Below are 15,601 nucleotides of genomic sequence, written 5' to 3'. Positions count from 1 at the left end.
AGAAACAAATCAAGAATAGTTTCAATGGTGTTTGGGTTTAGGGTTGTTTCTCAAAACAATTGGACCATTTTACCTTGGAAGTGGAAGACTTAACAGATCCTGGAGTTGCTAACAATTCTTGTTTAATTTTTTTGAGCGGCGGGCTCAAACACGTTTCTTCACTCAGATCTATTGTTCGAATACCATTAGTTGATGCATTTGAAGCACACTACAATGTAGAAATTAATGAGTATTATAATGCTAACTTATAATAAAGTAAAAAAAATAAAGTAATCATACATTAACTGAAGAAGTCAGTGTCGAAGATGATGGTTCTGCATCAACAACTTCAATTCGATGATCAACCTAATTTATATTAATAATAGATTATTTCAATATTGACATATTAAACAGAATATCAATACTATATATACGAAATAAATTTAAAACAATGTTACCTTGAATATTTAGAAGATTTCTAAATATTCAAGGTCATCGGTAGCATCTTTCACGGTGTAATTGCGAATACCCCGGTCGTTGTTATAATTACTGACCTCTATCTTAAAAAGAAGGGTCTTTTCTAACAAAGCTTCCAACTGTTCCGGATAATCATCATCTTCAGACAACTCCTTCATTAAATCATATGCTGTTTTGGTGACGAACTTCTTGACAACCGTTTCAAATACTGTAAAAGAGGCTGTGCCAGATGGATTTTCTACACGGATTGGCACTTTAAACCTGTTATGTATAAAAACATTTACACAATTAAAGGTTTAGTAAAACCACAAATCAATATCCTACCATAAATTTTAATATTTATTTGTGTTTCACCTGATGATAGGTTCCGGCTTATCTCTACAATCGAAACACTTGCGCTCCAAAGCTAATTGCTGATCAATGTCCAATGTAAGATCATAGTTTGGGGTAACAGGTTTTGCACTCTTATTACATTTTTTGCAGGCAATGTAATACCAAAGATCGTCGGGAAGAATGGTGTTGATTGTGGCTTCAACAATGTAGATACCTTTCTGTAATTATTTGATTAACAAAGTTTAATATTGGCATTAGATGTGCAGTTATATTACATGAAATGGTGAAAGATAAAAAACTACTGAAATAAAGTATGCAGTAAAGTTTCCATGTAATATGACTACCATAAAATGATCACTAAATATTGTTATAAACTTCTCTTTACATATGGGACCAAAACCATAGATTGAAAATAAGATAAATGATCTGTTTAATTAAATGATTTAAGTAATTACCATGGTCGGGTTTAGCTGATTTAAACCAAGATGCTTTGCATCTTTAAACCAAGATTTAGGATTCCGATCACGAGGTGGCATAATTGACATGGAAGGAGCTAAGGAACCAACTGAATCGTCAGTAGAATGGATCTCATTGAGGCTATGATATACACAATAAGAGGTGGATAGTTAGTTTAAACAAAATAGTTGAAAGAAACAATAAATACATATGATGATGTATTTATGTCCTAATGATTGTATTAAATGGTGGGGTGCATTCAATTGACTAGATTCAATGAAATACATTGGTCCATGAATGTAGTAATTGATTAGCAAATGATTTTTGGTTTACACTGCATTGATTAAATAAGATATATAAAATACTATTAATTAATTAGAGATTTTTTTAACAATCAAAAGTTGATTTCATGATCTTAAGGTAGTTGTTTTTTTCTTAAAAAATTTAGGGTTTAACTGTCTAATGTAAGAAGCAACGGTATTTAAATTTTTATTTAAAAATTTTACCGCTTAATGAACTCATCAATCCGCGGATGATTTTTGTCAACAACTACGTTGGTGTAATTCCAGTCGGTAGACACGGCAAGCTTTTCTGCAGCATATAGACAACAAAAGATATTAGATAAAAACCATGAAAGTTACACAAAGATCATAATCACAGCATTGCACATCATACGTACGATTTCAGGAATAAAACAATTAAGGTTTGGTATATGAAAAAGTACAAACGGTTATGGTTTTTGGTGACTCCAAACTGAATGATCAAGATGACAGAAGAATCGTCAGAGACATTTTTGATATGGTGTTCGAAATCAACGGCGAATTGTCCCCACAGAGTTGCATCGACTTCCAATCCACTATTAATCAATGAATTTAAATAACTTATATAATTGTAACAAAGATTAATAAGAATAACTGAAATTAAAGAAACATACGTTTCCTTTAAAGTCTAAGGTGTTAAAAATTTACACTAAATCCTTGAGTTGTAGATTGATGTACTTGTTCTTTAATTCACCACTGTTTTTGAAACCTAGAAGTGGACCATAGCAGGATACTCATCCAATAACATCTGTAACAATAATCCAAAACACCATAAAATGTTAAATTAAAAATTGATGTAAGTTACAAATATAAAGGGTTCAAACTACAAAAAAAAGGCTTATGATAAACAATATATCACCTGCAGAAACTCCAACTGCAAGCTCATTCTCGATCAAATGCTCAAAAGGAATGAAAGTCAAGCCACTATTCCCATTCCATTGGTTAGTGGGTATTTCAAACACAGAGGTTTTTTTAGTAAACATGAGTTTGTACTCATGTTTCACATGTTTGGATCGGTAACAAATGGGACTGTCAACAACAACAGGGTAGGACATACAATAATTGCCCCATTCTTTGATGAGTTCATCAAACTTTGAGAGCAGGGCGTTACGGATGTTGACGACAACCTTATGGCCCTTTTACGAACAAAACATTTGTAAGAAACAAAAAAATCAAAAAAATTTGAAAATAAATTTTTAAAAAATTAACAATTTTTGGTAAACAAAGAAAATAAACACAAACCATATCATCAGAGACTATGAGCTCCATAACGGGTTTGCCAGCGTCAAATCCGTGACCAACCTTTTTGATAACTCGAACGACTTTAACTTTTAGTTGGAAATTAACTTGTCGTCCGTCAATAGATTGAACAGAGATGATCTTGTTTGATCTTGACATGATTTATTCCTAAAATGAAAAGAAATTATCATTTCAAAATACCATTTAAGCATATGTAAACCGGAAAAAGGAAGAAAAAAAATACCTGGGACGTTTCTTTGATTCAGCTGAAGAGAGTGGAGAGAGGGGAGGAAAAGGGTGAATTTGAATTGTGAGAGGGTATGGTGTGTGGGGAATACAAAAAATTCTTGATATGTGTGAGTATACTTGAGTGTTTGGTTGGGAAATAGTAACAATTTGAATTAAAGCAACAAAAAACTTTTTAATAAGTCATTTTTTTAATTAAATCCGAATTTTGTAGCCAAGTTGAATGAGGTGAATGTGTATGTATATATATGTATAGGTTTTTTGTGAGGTAAAATAGAATAGCAACAAATTGGGTGTATGTATAGATTTTATGTGAGTATGCATTATCTCCTAAGTGGCCCTTAATTCATGGGTTGTGGACAAATGGAAATAGATTTATATATAGTTATATATATATATATATATATATATATATATATATATATATATATATATATATATATATATATATATATATATATATACACACACACATTAGTATTTATTAATTACTTATATTTGAAATATTTTTGTTATCTTTACATTATTATTTAAAAATTGATATCTATATTTTATGGGAGGTGATTCTCACACACCACTTTTTGATCCATATACACATAATTACATATTTTATCCTTAATTATACTTATAATAATAATATAAATTCAACTCTCTAGATTAATCTAGGGGCATAACTGTAAATTTATAACATAAAAGTGTATATGGATCAAAAAATGGTGTGTAAGAATCATCTCTCATATTATACTATATATCTAAAAGAAATAGACTAAATGAATAGTCTACTTCACATGTCTCACACATTTGCCACAAAACTTTTGATTTTTACAATTTCACCCCAAACTCTATAATATTTAACTTTATATCTTTCACAAACTTACCACATACTTCTCACACTTTCTAATTTAACCACAACACTTTTCATTCACTATAAATCCACTACATAATTTCTCCTTATCTAAAAAGTATTCAAAATTATTATTATTATTATTATTATTATTATTATTATTATTATTATTATTATTATTATTATTATTATTATTATTATTATTATTATTATTATTATTATTATTTATTGTTATTGAATATCGTTGAATATCGTTGATGTATTATTATTTATTTATTATTATTATTATTATTATTATTATTATTATTATTATTATTATTATTATTATTATTATTATTATTATTATTATTAAATCCACTACATAACTTCTCACACATTTGCCACAAAACTTTTGATTTTTACAATTTCACCTCAAACTCTATAATATTTAACTTTATATCTTTCACAAACTTACCACATACTTCTCACACTTTCTAATTTAACCATAACACTTTTCATTCACTATAAATCCACTACATAATTTCTCCTTATCTAAAAAGTATTCAAAATTATTATTATTATTATTATTATTATTATTATTATTATTATTATTATTATTATTATTATTATTATTATTATTATTATTATTATTATTATTATTATTATTATTTATTGTTATTGAATATCGTTGATGTACGTCTCACTTTATTTATTGAGCATTTGGGTATTTTCTCTCGACAAGACGAAAACTAAAATAAAAAATGATGAATAATTACTTTCACACTTATTACAAATCAATCACATAACTATTTTGGGTCCTTCCTCGACAAAACGGAAAATAAAACAAAAAAATGATTAATAGTTACGTTCTCAATAACTAGCTATGTAATTAATGTTAATCAAGGGTGAAGAACCGGCGCAAAGCCAGGTTAAACTAGTTCTATCTATATCTTTCTATTTAAAAGTTATTATTAATTATTATTATTAAAAAATTAATTTAATTATTACCATTGTAACGAGTCAAGCTAATACTTGACCTATTCTAGTTGTTATATATCTCTAAATAGTATTCGGTATTATTTATATGAACATATAGAGCGAGTTTGATCCAAAACTTAATAAGTCGTCATTAGTCGCCGTATTTATACAGCTTCGTTGATACAGGTCAAACATATCAGTATGTGTGAACTGTGAAGTTACAATTAATCGCAAGATGATGTACGTGCACCCGGAGTTATTGTACTTGAAAGGAAGATGTCATCCCAATATCCCATGTTCACGTTTAAATTTCATTTATGATGCTTTTGGCAGAACTGAATGATTAAGCGTTGAATGATTCATAATCTGAATGACTCAAATATTCCGAATGAACTCGATTCTAAATGACAATAACTGGTTTGATAATCATTTAATAAGTGTTCTAGATACAATTTAATGACAATATTACAAAAAAAATAAGGTGCTTAATGGTTAAAAGAGTATTTCAATTCTGAATGGTTCAACACTAAATTTTGAATCACTCATCATCATATAGTTATTTAATGATTCAACATTCAGCGTTGAACCATTCAATTAAGAAGTGATAAAATCTACTCTTGATTATGAGTTAATTAATTATTTAAGTTCTGATGTAATGGGTTAGTTAACTTACTCCACGTTAGAGTGTTTATAGCATTTTGCATTTCCTGTAAACTTTAGTTAATGAATGAAAGAAGAAATTTATCTTAAGTTCTATCTTAATTAATTCTCGGGAGTTAACGATCGACTTGAAAAGATTGTAACATTAGTGCTTTCATTGCCTTTCATCATGCCTCCCCGCCAATCCAATTTGAAAACTCACTATCCACCTTCTTTGAACAATGTCCAAAATGACTGAAAACTCAAACACCACTAACTCCCAACTCACTCTAACACTTACCAAATTAGATACCCTCGCTAATCACCTTACATCGTACACAAACAATATCATCCAACACCTCGATTCTTAGTCTAAACAATTTGCACAGCTTACAAGCAACCCTCCCCTAAAACCTCACGAAGCGTCCTCAAATAGCTAAAAGTTAATCTACCATCATTTTGATGGTACCTAACTACTCAATTGGCTTTATTTCACCTTCTACTCAATTCCACCCGAACAACGAGTGTCACTCGCATCCTTCCAATTCCAAGGTGAAGCCTTGAGTTGGTATATAAACCTCCACAATAATAGTCTCCTTGAGTTGTTATAAATTAATATTCATAATATTATCATATCTTTATTGATTAATTGATTCTACTTGCTAAAACACTTAACACAAAGGTCAAGGTAATAACGAACTAAACAGTTTTCGCTCAGCTTGATCATTATTTTATTTATATGAGATTCACCCCTAACATGGTATCTAATCATTCCCACATGTAGTACACATTCTTCCTATCATATACAAATCACAAAAGGGCAAGCACAAGTGACCATGTGAGTCAAGTAGTTAAACCCAAGTATGTAAACTTCATTTGGCGGGTAAACGGATAAGATTTTCTCTAGACTATTCGGGGATGGGAGTATTTATACTCAGATATATGCGTGCTAACCGAAAAATCCAGTGATAGTTTCTGACCATTTTCTTAGACACACCAAGATATGCTACTAGTAAAGTTTGAACATGAGACCTGTTGTATAAGGATATTAAAATACCAACCGCTAGACTACCTTGAAATGGTTTCTCGGGTACTACCTAATCACTTTCTTGGTTACAACAACGATGCTAGCTAATCCCCTGAAGAGGTCAAATGTAGAAATTTATATTTATACTTTACTCAAAACTAGAGATTAGAGAGACTACTCATATCTCCATTTGAATAACAGATTTGTATGCATTCAAAGTAGTTGTAGCAACTAGCCATGTGTGTAGGGGAATCAAATCTATATATTCTAATCTTAAAACCATATGCTTAACTACATACCACATATGCTTCTTACCCATGTGCTTGTACTTCAATCACTATATAAAGTACCACAAAGTTTCAATTCTCTATATATATCTTAGCAGGATTTTATTTTAGCAGCATTGCGACATCGAAATGAGTTTTCAAAGATCTTTGAGCTATCGAAGGCTAGAAAGTAATGATGCTGAGAAGAAGGCAACTAGGCCTAGAAGGTGTTGGTGGTTGAAAAGAAGATTTAGAGGTTTTAGAGTAACGAGCACTAGACGACTAAGATGGAAGGCGTTTTCAATCGTTATAATGCCAAAAAGGATATCGGGGATGTACAACGATATTGTGAAGAAAATGGTGACAAATGGTGCTTATTCTCCTAATATTTATCTAACCTGTCAATGGGGATTTCCTGTGCTTTCATTTGGTAATAATTAAAAAGAAAAAGATATTAATATAAGTAAGGAGTTGGTGCATTTTTCACTTTACTTACTACTGTACTAGATGGAGTACATCTCAAGTAAATCTACAAGTTTTAAAAAAAAAAAAAAAAAGTGTAAATGTACCTATGATTGACATTATGTAGACGAAGTGTAATGATCATCCATCCATGATCCATCAACACATTTTATGATACGAAAGGCTTGACAATCCAAGCAATTTAGTAGTTTTTAGTTTAAAAAAAAAAAACTTGTTAAAATCATTCATTTAAACTGCAATGTCCAACACTAAACATTCAAGACTTGCTGAAATGTGGACGTCAAACACATAACAATGATGTACGGATATCACGTATGCCGTGTAGACACTTCGTACGAATTCCATATATTAAGACTACAAAGCATCGGTATTGTAGCTTTAAAAGTATTAGTCCAGAGGAACGCCATAGAAAAGCACCATTATATATACTTCTAACTGCAGAAATCCACATAAATACTGCATCTTAAACAGCTAAATAACAAAGACCCATGCCCTATTCCTACCCATCCCTGCCATGGAACCAAAAAACAAACTAAATCGACCAACAAGTACAAATCAAAATTCACAAAACAGCTCAAAAACAAAGGTACCCGGGTAGAAAAACACGGTGAATGGGTTGATCAAAGATTGGGGTCAAAAAAGTGGTAGTGGATAAACCCATATCTCTAGCTTACGTGGCAACTAAAGGAATTGCTGGAGCCATTTACAGTTGGTGGAATCATTCTGCAACTCATTTTTTAACCTTTTAAGCTCTTGCAAAGCCTGCTTAAACTCCATTTTGTCAAGTGGTAGTTCAGTAAAGTCTTTTAAGAACTGGCGAGCCCGGGAAGCACCTATGGCCATGTCGTCCGGTTCAGATGGTTTCTTACGCTTACAACCAACCTGTACAAATAATATTATCAGACTATGTATTCTTACAAAGGTGCTGCAAAAAAGTGCATTTTTACATGTGGTGCAAATAATAACCCACGTTCATCGCTTTTGTAGTGTTAAGTAGGAAAATCGCAAAATTTGTAAGAAAAAAAATACTCTCATGTCTTTGAAATAGAAACTGAATAGCAAAAAGGTGAAACCAAGAAATATACATGTAATAATTCTATGAGAAACTTTATATAATTTATATACATAAAAAACAAAGAACGTGTACCTCTTGTTCAGCCTCATTTGATACAATCGAAACAGGTGAAAAATCCTCCAATTCGGCAGCTTTTTCTCTAGCAAGAGAAACGACGCTTTCTGGAAAGTTTGCAAACTCGGCAACATGGATTCCAAAACTTTGATCACAAGCCCCTGGTTCAACCTGAATAATCGTATCGCAAACAATACTAGTTATAAAAGGTATTTGCCCATAAAATTGTTTTCATACAGTATTGTTTAAAGCGACGACCAACCTTGTAAAGCATTGTTAGTTTTCGGCTTGAGGAGTCGATGTGTGCACTGACATGGTAATTTGATATACCAGAAAGTTGACCAGAATTGGCATGAGCTAATGCAGTCAACTCATGAAAATGAGTAGCAAACAAAGTAGGTGCTTTAATCACTTCAACCAAGTGCTCACAAATAGCCCAAGCTAAACCTGTTCTCCAAATCAAACAGTAATTAAGAAACCGAGTGATTAGTTGCTAATATAAACATGCTCAGCACATGATTCTAAACGTCAAAATTGGGATTTAGATACTAACCAAATCCGTCATAAGTCGAAGTTCCACGACCCAACTCATCAATAATAATCAGTGACTTATCAGTTGCACCTTTCAAAATTGACGCTGTCTCGAGCATTTCTTGCATAAACGTAGACACTCCACGTAACTATGTACCAAAATTTAGTAGCAGCATTCTTATCATTAAATTAGAGTATAGAAATGTTCCTTGACAGCGAAAAATATGTACAAGTGTACAACATATATGTTCTTTAATGTGCAATGAAGTGTAAACAAATTTTAGTTTATAACTAGCGAGTTCAAGTTAAACATTTCACCTGACAGTCACCAGCACCAACACGGGCAAAAATACAGTCACGAACAGAAATGCTAGCTTTGTCACAAGGAACAAAACAACCCACTTGTGCCATAAGAATGTTCACACCAACCTGTACAAATTATCAAATCAAAATATTATAACAAACCGAACAGGGTTAATGCATTTAGATCATTAATCTTTAAAAATAAAATAGTTATTTGATGACTGGTAACTTAATACCTGACGTATAAATGTGGATTTTCCACCCATGTTAGGCCCTGTGATAATTTGAAACCAACTCTCTCCCCTAACCTATTGGTTAATAAGAAATATCAAATAATACATGTAACATTAGTGCTACACTGTCATAGTTTTTTCAATAGGCAAAAAAACCCTAATTTGCAAGATATCTTACAAGTTTGCAATCATTTGGTATAAAGTTCACCCAGTCTTGAGCTTCCACACATGGGTGTCTACTTCCTTCTAATACAATATCTCCTGTTTCCTGTATATAACAACGTCAGGTACTTCATAAGATATCGTCAAAAGTGGCAAAATTATTCAATTTATATGAAAACTTTTCAAATCAAAATCATGGAGAACAGGTAAAATAGTACTAAAAGAATTAGCATTAAAATGAGCTAAAAATAATTAACTTATAAGAATTAGATCAACTGATCAAACAATTACAACAGGTCAGAGTTGTCTCGTGTATTCAAATGCCAAAAAGTCTACAACATCCTACATTGTTTGGTTTAAAAGAAACTATATTCAGATGATACAATACATTGATATATACAAAATATCAAAAAATGGACACAAAAGTGTTAACAGGTCGGTCCAACACAACTTTACATGTTTTGACCGGCACATAAAGGTTACCCCTTTTGACTCATTATACAATCCGCCCAACCCGCCTGTTTGGCCACCTCTACATTTCTTATAAATGAATGATGATTATAATTTATAAACCACATAAACAAAGCCCAGAACGATTACCCCTGTTGTGATTTCTGGTCTTGTATAAGGGGTGGGACTGCTGGCTGCCAGGTCAGCAAAACTAAGCAAGACATCCAACTCTGACAGCAATGACGCCAGACCCTCAAAAACCTGAATCGTTGTCCCGTCAATGAGCATTTACAAAAAAGCAATTATAAGAGCAACATGATAATTTATGGATAAATACCTCAGAAAAAGTAGCTGCAGTTGCAACAACTCTGGCTACCAGCTCCTTCTGACAACTCTTATAATCCTCCAGTACCTTCAAATACTGGTCGCCTAATTTCTTGAGGTTCGTATTTGTAAATTTTACGCCATCTTTTCGCGTTTCAAGAACAATAAAGCGGGAATTGAGCTTCGTCCTTACTTTAGGTTCTTCTTTCTTTGTGATTCTAAAAACATGTCCATATTGTGTACCCTTGTCTAGTTTTAAAGCCTTGTCAACAGGTAGATCAAGATCTTCGGCAGTTTTTTTATGCAAATCATGTATTTGTTGTTCTAGTGACTCTTGCTCGTCTTTTAGATCTGACAACTGAGAGTCGTAACCAGGTGAAATCATGTATTCACCATTCTCGAGTTGTTCAAGGTCGACAGAAACCTCCACGAGACCAATAAACTTACTGAGGTGATTATCATCAGTCAAATCATTAAGTTGATCCATGTATCTTTCCTTAACAAGTGATGCAAACTGACCATCGTATCGTTCCATAGCACTTTTAATGTATGGAAGTCTGATGCTTGACTGCACAAAAAGATAGTTGCATATATGCTCAAGATTCACCCAACAAGAAAACTATAATATATATAATATGTTATACACTTATACTCAGTACCACACATAATATATTTAAACATGTCAAACGAATATCCTCATATTGCCAAGAAAAGTCAATTTTTGTAGCAAAAAGTCGGTGCATACAATGTACAAACTATCACTTGTTATGAATACAGATTCGGCCCACTGAACAGTATCTCATGGTAAAAACTACATTTATAAATAAATGAAAACACGAGAAAAATCACCTGATAAAGCTTGACAATATGCAGCAAACTAGCCCTCCGCTTCTCGATATTTCGCATCATTCGCTCAATATCACATATCCTCTTCAAGTGCTGCCTCAGGTCTTGACGTAAAGCAGTATCCTCCACAAAAGCATGTACTAAATCTAACCGTACATTTATCTCCGTAACATCTAACAAAGGTTGCTTTAGCCACATGTGTAGTAACCTTCTACCCATGCCAGATGTACACGTTCTATTCATGAGACCAAACAAGCTAAAGTTTTTATTTGCATCTGTTTTACTCTCCATCACATTTAATGCCCTCATAGCAGCAGAGTCTAATCTCATAAACTTGTTAATATTATACTGGTTCATACTATAGTTCCCATAGTTGTTTTCATCAGAAAGTAACTCAGCATACGACAGTAACACACCTAAAGCCCCAGATGCAATTTCAAACGCCGAAACTAGATCACGAACAGGTTCACTTGAACCTTTGACTAGCCTACCAAGATCCTGTGCTAAATCCCGTCCTTTAAACTCGACTTTTTTTCTCTCAATTACCATCACACCACATTTCAACATTGCATCACACAACGGTTTACACTCACTTGATTTTATAACCTCAGTTGGAAGTATACATTCTTTGCAGCCCAAAGCAACTAAAGCAGATTCAACATTTGTAAAATGGTTATCATCAAGAAATTCAGCAATTCCAAGTACCCGTTTCGCTAAATCAACATAAGCCAAACCAACAGTGCACCCATTATCACGAAAGTTCGGAAGTAAAGCAACAATAACTGGAGAGTCCTGCATATCATGATTGGCAAACAGAATATCTTCAAAGCTGCCAAGATTACCAGGGGTTCCCTTTTTCGTTAATCTCCAGTTTGAGCCGCTACCCTCGTACAGCTCAAGACTATGATCAGTTCTCTCTAACAGAAGATCACGAACAATCGTTTCAAACATATTTTTGCTTACGCTAACACTAGATAAAGAATCGGACCCATTGCTGATCTGTCTTAAGACAGTTGTAGTATGGTAATATGTTTTTGCAATAAACGATGCATTCTCACCATGAGCGGTGAAATAATCCTGGTAAATCAAAAGTAGTGTTAAATCAGAGCTGACAATTTCTTAAATAATACTCTGTAACAACTATTTTTATCTTCATCATCGTGCACCGATGAAGTTTAAAGTAAACTATGAACATTTCAGATATTACAAATATGTTTCACAAAAATTTTACCAGTAAAATCATGTTCCTTTATGCATAACTAACAATAAAATATCTGATTTTTACTTTAGAAACAGAGAAATAAAAAAAATAAAAAACGGTTGGCTCACCCGTCGATCGAAAAAGCGAACAGCCTTCACATCCTGCGCACGCAAAATTAGGGTTTTACTAACCAATAAGATCTATTAAATGTAATCAATAATTTCTCTTAAAATCAGATAATATGAGTACAAGTATATAAAATTACTTACATTCGATAATCTCTTAAAAAAAGTGAGAAATCCTTGAGCTTGTTTAGCGTCTACAAATAATTAGCGATTAATCATCGTATCAGTATAACATGCTACAGGTTTTCAGTCATCTGAGTAGCAACGATGAAGTATTTATATACACATACATATATATACAAAGAGAGTGCATACCTAATTTGAGTTCTGGAAGTTTGTTGTGATCCTGTAAATCGCCATCCATGGTTGATTGCTGGTGAAAAAAACACACAATATTTGAGATGTGGAACTGGAATTTGGATTCTGTGAAAGGATTTATTTAGAGAGTCGCTGTTGCAACACGAATTTTGAGGTTAGGGTTAGGGTTTGGAAGATAATCGGAGGGTTGTAGGAGATTTGGGCGGGAATGAGAAATGGCGGGGGTTTGGTATTATTGCCTTGAAAGACCCGATTTTCACTAGTGATCTAGAACATTTTACACTGATTTGATGTAAAAAAAATAAAATAAAATGGATTAAAAATTAGAATTAAAATTATGTGTACCTTAGTTAATCCCGATTCCCGTCAACATATTGAATTGAAGTACAAATAAATTATCATGAGTAATGGTTATTGTTACGAGTATAATTTAGTTGTCGTTAAGAATTATTATTAGTGACTTAATCTTTTTTTTTTTTTTTTTTTTTTTTAAAGGCAAGCTTGCATCAGTCCGGACCGAAGCCTAGTCATCATTTGCACACACACACGCGCTTTCGGGCAGGAAACCCGAACCACACTCTGAGGATCCGACCCTTTAACCATCGCGAGAGGCAGGCGGGTCGGTAAAACCTTCCCTTTGGGCCACCTTCAAGGAATATATTTCAATTCCTAGAGCGGGTGACGAGGCTCGAACCCGAGACCTCTAGCCCTGCGAGTACACAAGTGTAACCTCGGTACCATTGTAGCAATGCTTCGTTGGTGACTTAATCTTTAATTAAAGACTTCTAGTATTAATTCTAGTATTACAAGAATAAAAAGAAGTATAGTTTAAGAAGTATAATAGTATTTTGAAAACCGGTGTATTGCAAGCTTAGATTTGAGTCCACATTTATACAACAAAAGTTATTATAGAGATGTTATTCATCTTCAATTATGCAAGCAAGGTGAAATAGTAAGAGATATGGTGCAAAAAAATTTGATCATTGATATCTTAACTTTTAGGCCATTTTTAACGTTGTGTGCTGGAGGAATTTTATCGTCAACACGCCTCGAGAACGCCATTAACGCGGCGTGCTGGAGGGTTGAAGGTTGCGGCGTGCTGGAGCCTTGCACGGAGAAGAATGCTACGTGCTGGAGAGAAAATAACGACGTGAAGCTTTTTGATTGGTCATATTGCAACAGATGGATATATAACGGATATAAATTGCAACATTCTCCTAATTTATACATACATATACATTCTTCTCCTATTTTACACATACATGTACATTCTGCAACATACATATAACATACATATATATATATACATCTCAATTTTTTCCCAACTTCATCATGACTCTGTGTTTCGTTACATTTATTGTTCGTTAGGGCGGTTTTTTTAGCGAAGACATGATAGAGTACCGCGGTGGTGAGAGAAAAATGTTATAAGAAGTTGACGTTACCGGGTATGATTTAGGGACTTTGTTCAATGTGTTAAGATAAAAACTTGATCTCTTTGCAACAGAGTTTGCATATTATGATGAAGACTGTCAAGAATTTCGTTTTCTTAAAAACCAAAAAAATGGTACGAAATAGTCGGGAAAGTTGTGTTACGTTCGGAACACATTGAGTTGTACACTAAATATATAGATGACGAGCTTCTGACGGCCAGTGATGAAAAATATCATAGCGATTAATCATATATCGTTATTTTCATTATGTAATGGTATTTCTATTTATCCAGTCGTCGAGTCTATTCGGGTGGGCTCAGTGTCGTTGTCGACGTTGTTCTTTTTTACTTCGAAAAATTGATGTGGGCTAGGGGTTCTCTCTGAGTCGTATTGTCTGACCGAACGGTTATTGGTACTTAATTACTCGTTGGGATATGTGTTTCTATGGCTTTATTCGGAGTGGGCATGGGGTTTATCGGATACAAGAGGGTTCTTTGGTTTGCAGACCTCGGGATAGGTGTTTTTGGGGTTGCCCAGTGATCGTTTTGGTTGTGCGATTTTCGTGATGCGACGGATGTGCGGTTGGATACGAGCTCGGTTTTTATGTATGTTTTAGGTTATTGGTAGGTAGTGGGAGTTTGTATGTAATTTTAGTTGTAATTTCAACAGTTATCGCTCTATTTTCAATGTTGCGTCCAGTTTGTGTAGGACATACAGATCATGAGGATCCGGTCAATGTTTTACCATCAGATCATTTTATCTATTATCTATATCTATATCTTCTATATATATATATATATATATATATATATATATATATATATATATATATATATATATATATATATATATAAGAATTGGGTTCCAGAAAATTAAGTATGATCTATTAAATACATTTCACCTCTCTTTGAATTTATTATTGGTAAAAAAGTTAGAAAAGTTACTATAAAATATATATTAAATAATGGTAAAAGGTAAATTAGAATCTCTATATTAATTATTAATAAAGTATTAAATAACAATTAATACATTTAATAAATAGAAAATTCAAGAACCTTTTATTATAATTACTAGCTTTTCATTTTTTTGCAATGATTAATGATCAGTTACATAAAACGATTAAAGGAGATTGTTTTATATAAATTGGTTTTAATCATTTTACTGTTAAAGTTATCCGTTATACTAATTTAATATTGAAATGTTTCCATTAAAGTATATTTGGAGGTGGAGCTTTTAGAGTAAGATCACTAGCATTTTGCCATTTTTTCACCTTTTCATCATCC

At 32.7% G+C, this 15,601-nt stretch overlaps 2 protein-coding genes across 3 annotated transcripts; both read right to left on the bottom strand.

The window, feature by feature from the left end:
• Positions 1-37: 37 nt before the first annotated feature.
• LOC139848633 (replication protein A 70 kDa DNA-binding subunit B-like) lies at positions 38-2,963 on the bottom strand. The gene is made up of 10 exons (XM_071838352.1): positions 2,808-2,963; positions 2,425-2,701; positions 2,214-2,274; positions 1,974-2,101; positions 1,752-1,836; positions 1,245-1,386; positions 811-1,007; positions 534-717; positions 280-345; positions 38-208 (listed from the first exon to the last, which is right to left on the bottom strand). Exons 1-10 carry the CDS (start codon positions 2,961-2,963, stop codon positions 38-40), a joined length of 1,467 nt encoding a protein of 488 aa, XP_071694453.1.
• A 4,542-nt stretch (positions 2,964-7,505) lies between these two features.
• Positions 7,506-13,081, bottom strand: LOC139847031 (DNA mismatch repair protein MSH2). Of its 2 annotated transcripts, XM_071836627.1 has the most exons (13): positions 12,886-13,081; positions 12,715-12,764; positions 12,574-12,606; positions 11,248-12,321; positions 10,412-10,966; positions 10,225-10,335; positions 9,641-9,730; positions 9,466-9,537; positions 9,245-9,355; positions 8,949-9,075; positions 8,658-8,842; positions 8,414-8,566; positions 7,506-8,148 (listed from the first exon to the last, which is right to left on the bottom strand). In XM_071836627.1, exons 1-13 carry the CDS (start codon positions 12,932-12,934, stop codon positions 7,948-7,950), a joined length of 2,811 nt encoding a protein of 936 aa, XP_071692728.1. In that variant the 5' UTR covers positions 12,935-13,081; the 3' UTR covers positions 7,506-7,947. The 2 variants fall into 2 exon arrangements, with proteins under 2 accessions (XP_071692728.1, XP_071692729.1); XM_071836628.1 differs by lacking the exon at positions 10,225-10,335.
• Between the last annotated feature and the right edge of the window lie 2,520 nt (positions 13,082-15,601).

Source organism: Rutidosis leptorrhynchoides, chromosome 5, assembly GCF_046630445.1.
Source record: "Rutidosis leptorrhynchoides isolate AG116_Rl617_1_P2 chromosome 5, CSIRO_AGI_Rlap_v1, whole genome shotgun sequence".
Taxonomy (NCBI): domain Eukaryota; kingdom Viridiplantae; phylum Streptophyta; class Magnoliopsida; order Asterales; family Asteraceae; genus Rutidosis; species Rutidosis leptorrhynchoides.
This window is presented reverse-complemented; position numbering and strand designations above follow the sequence as displayed.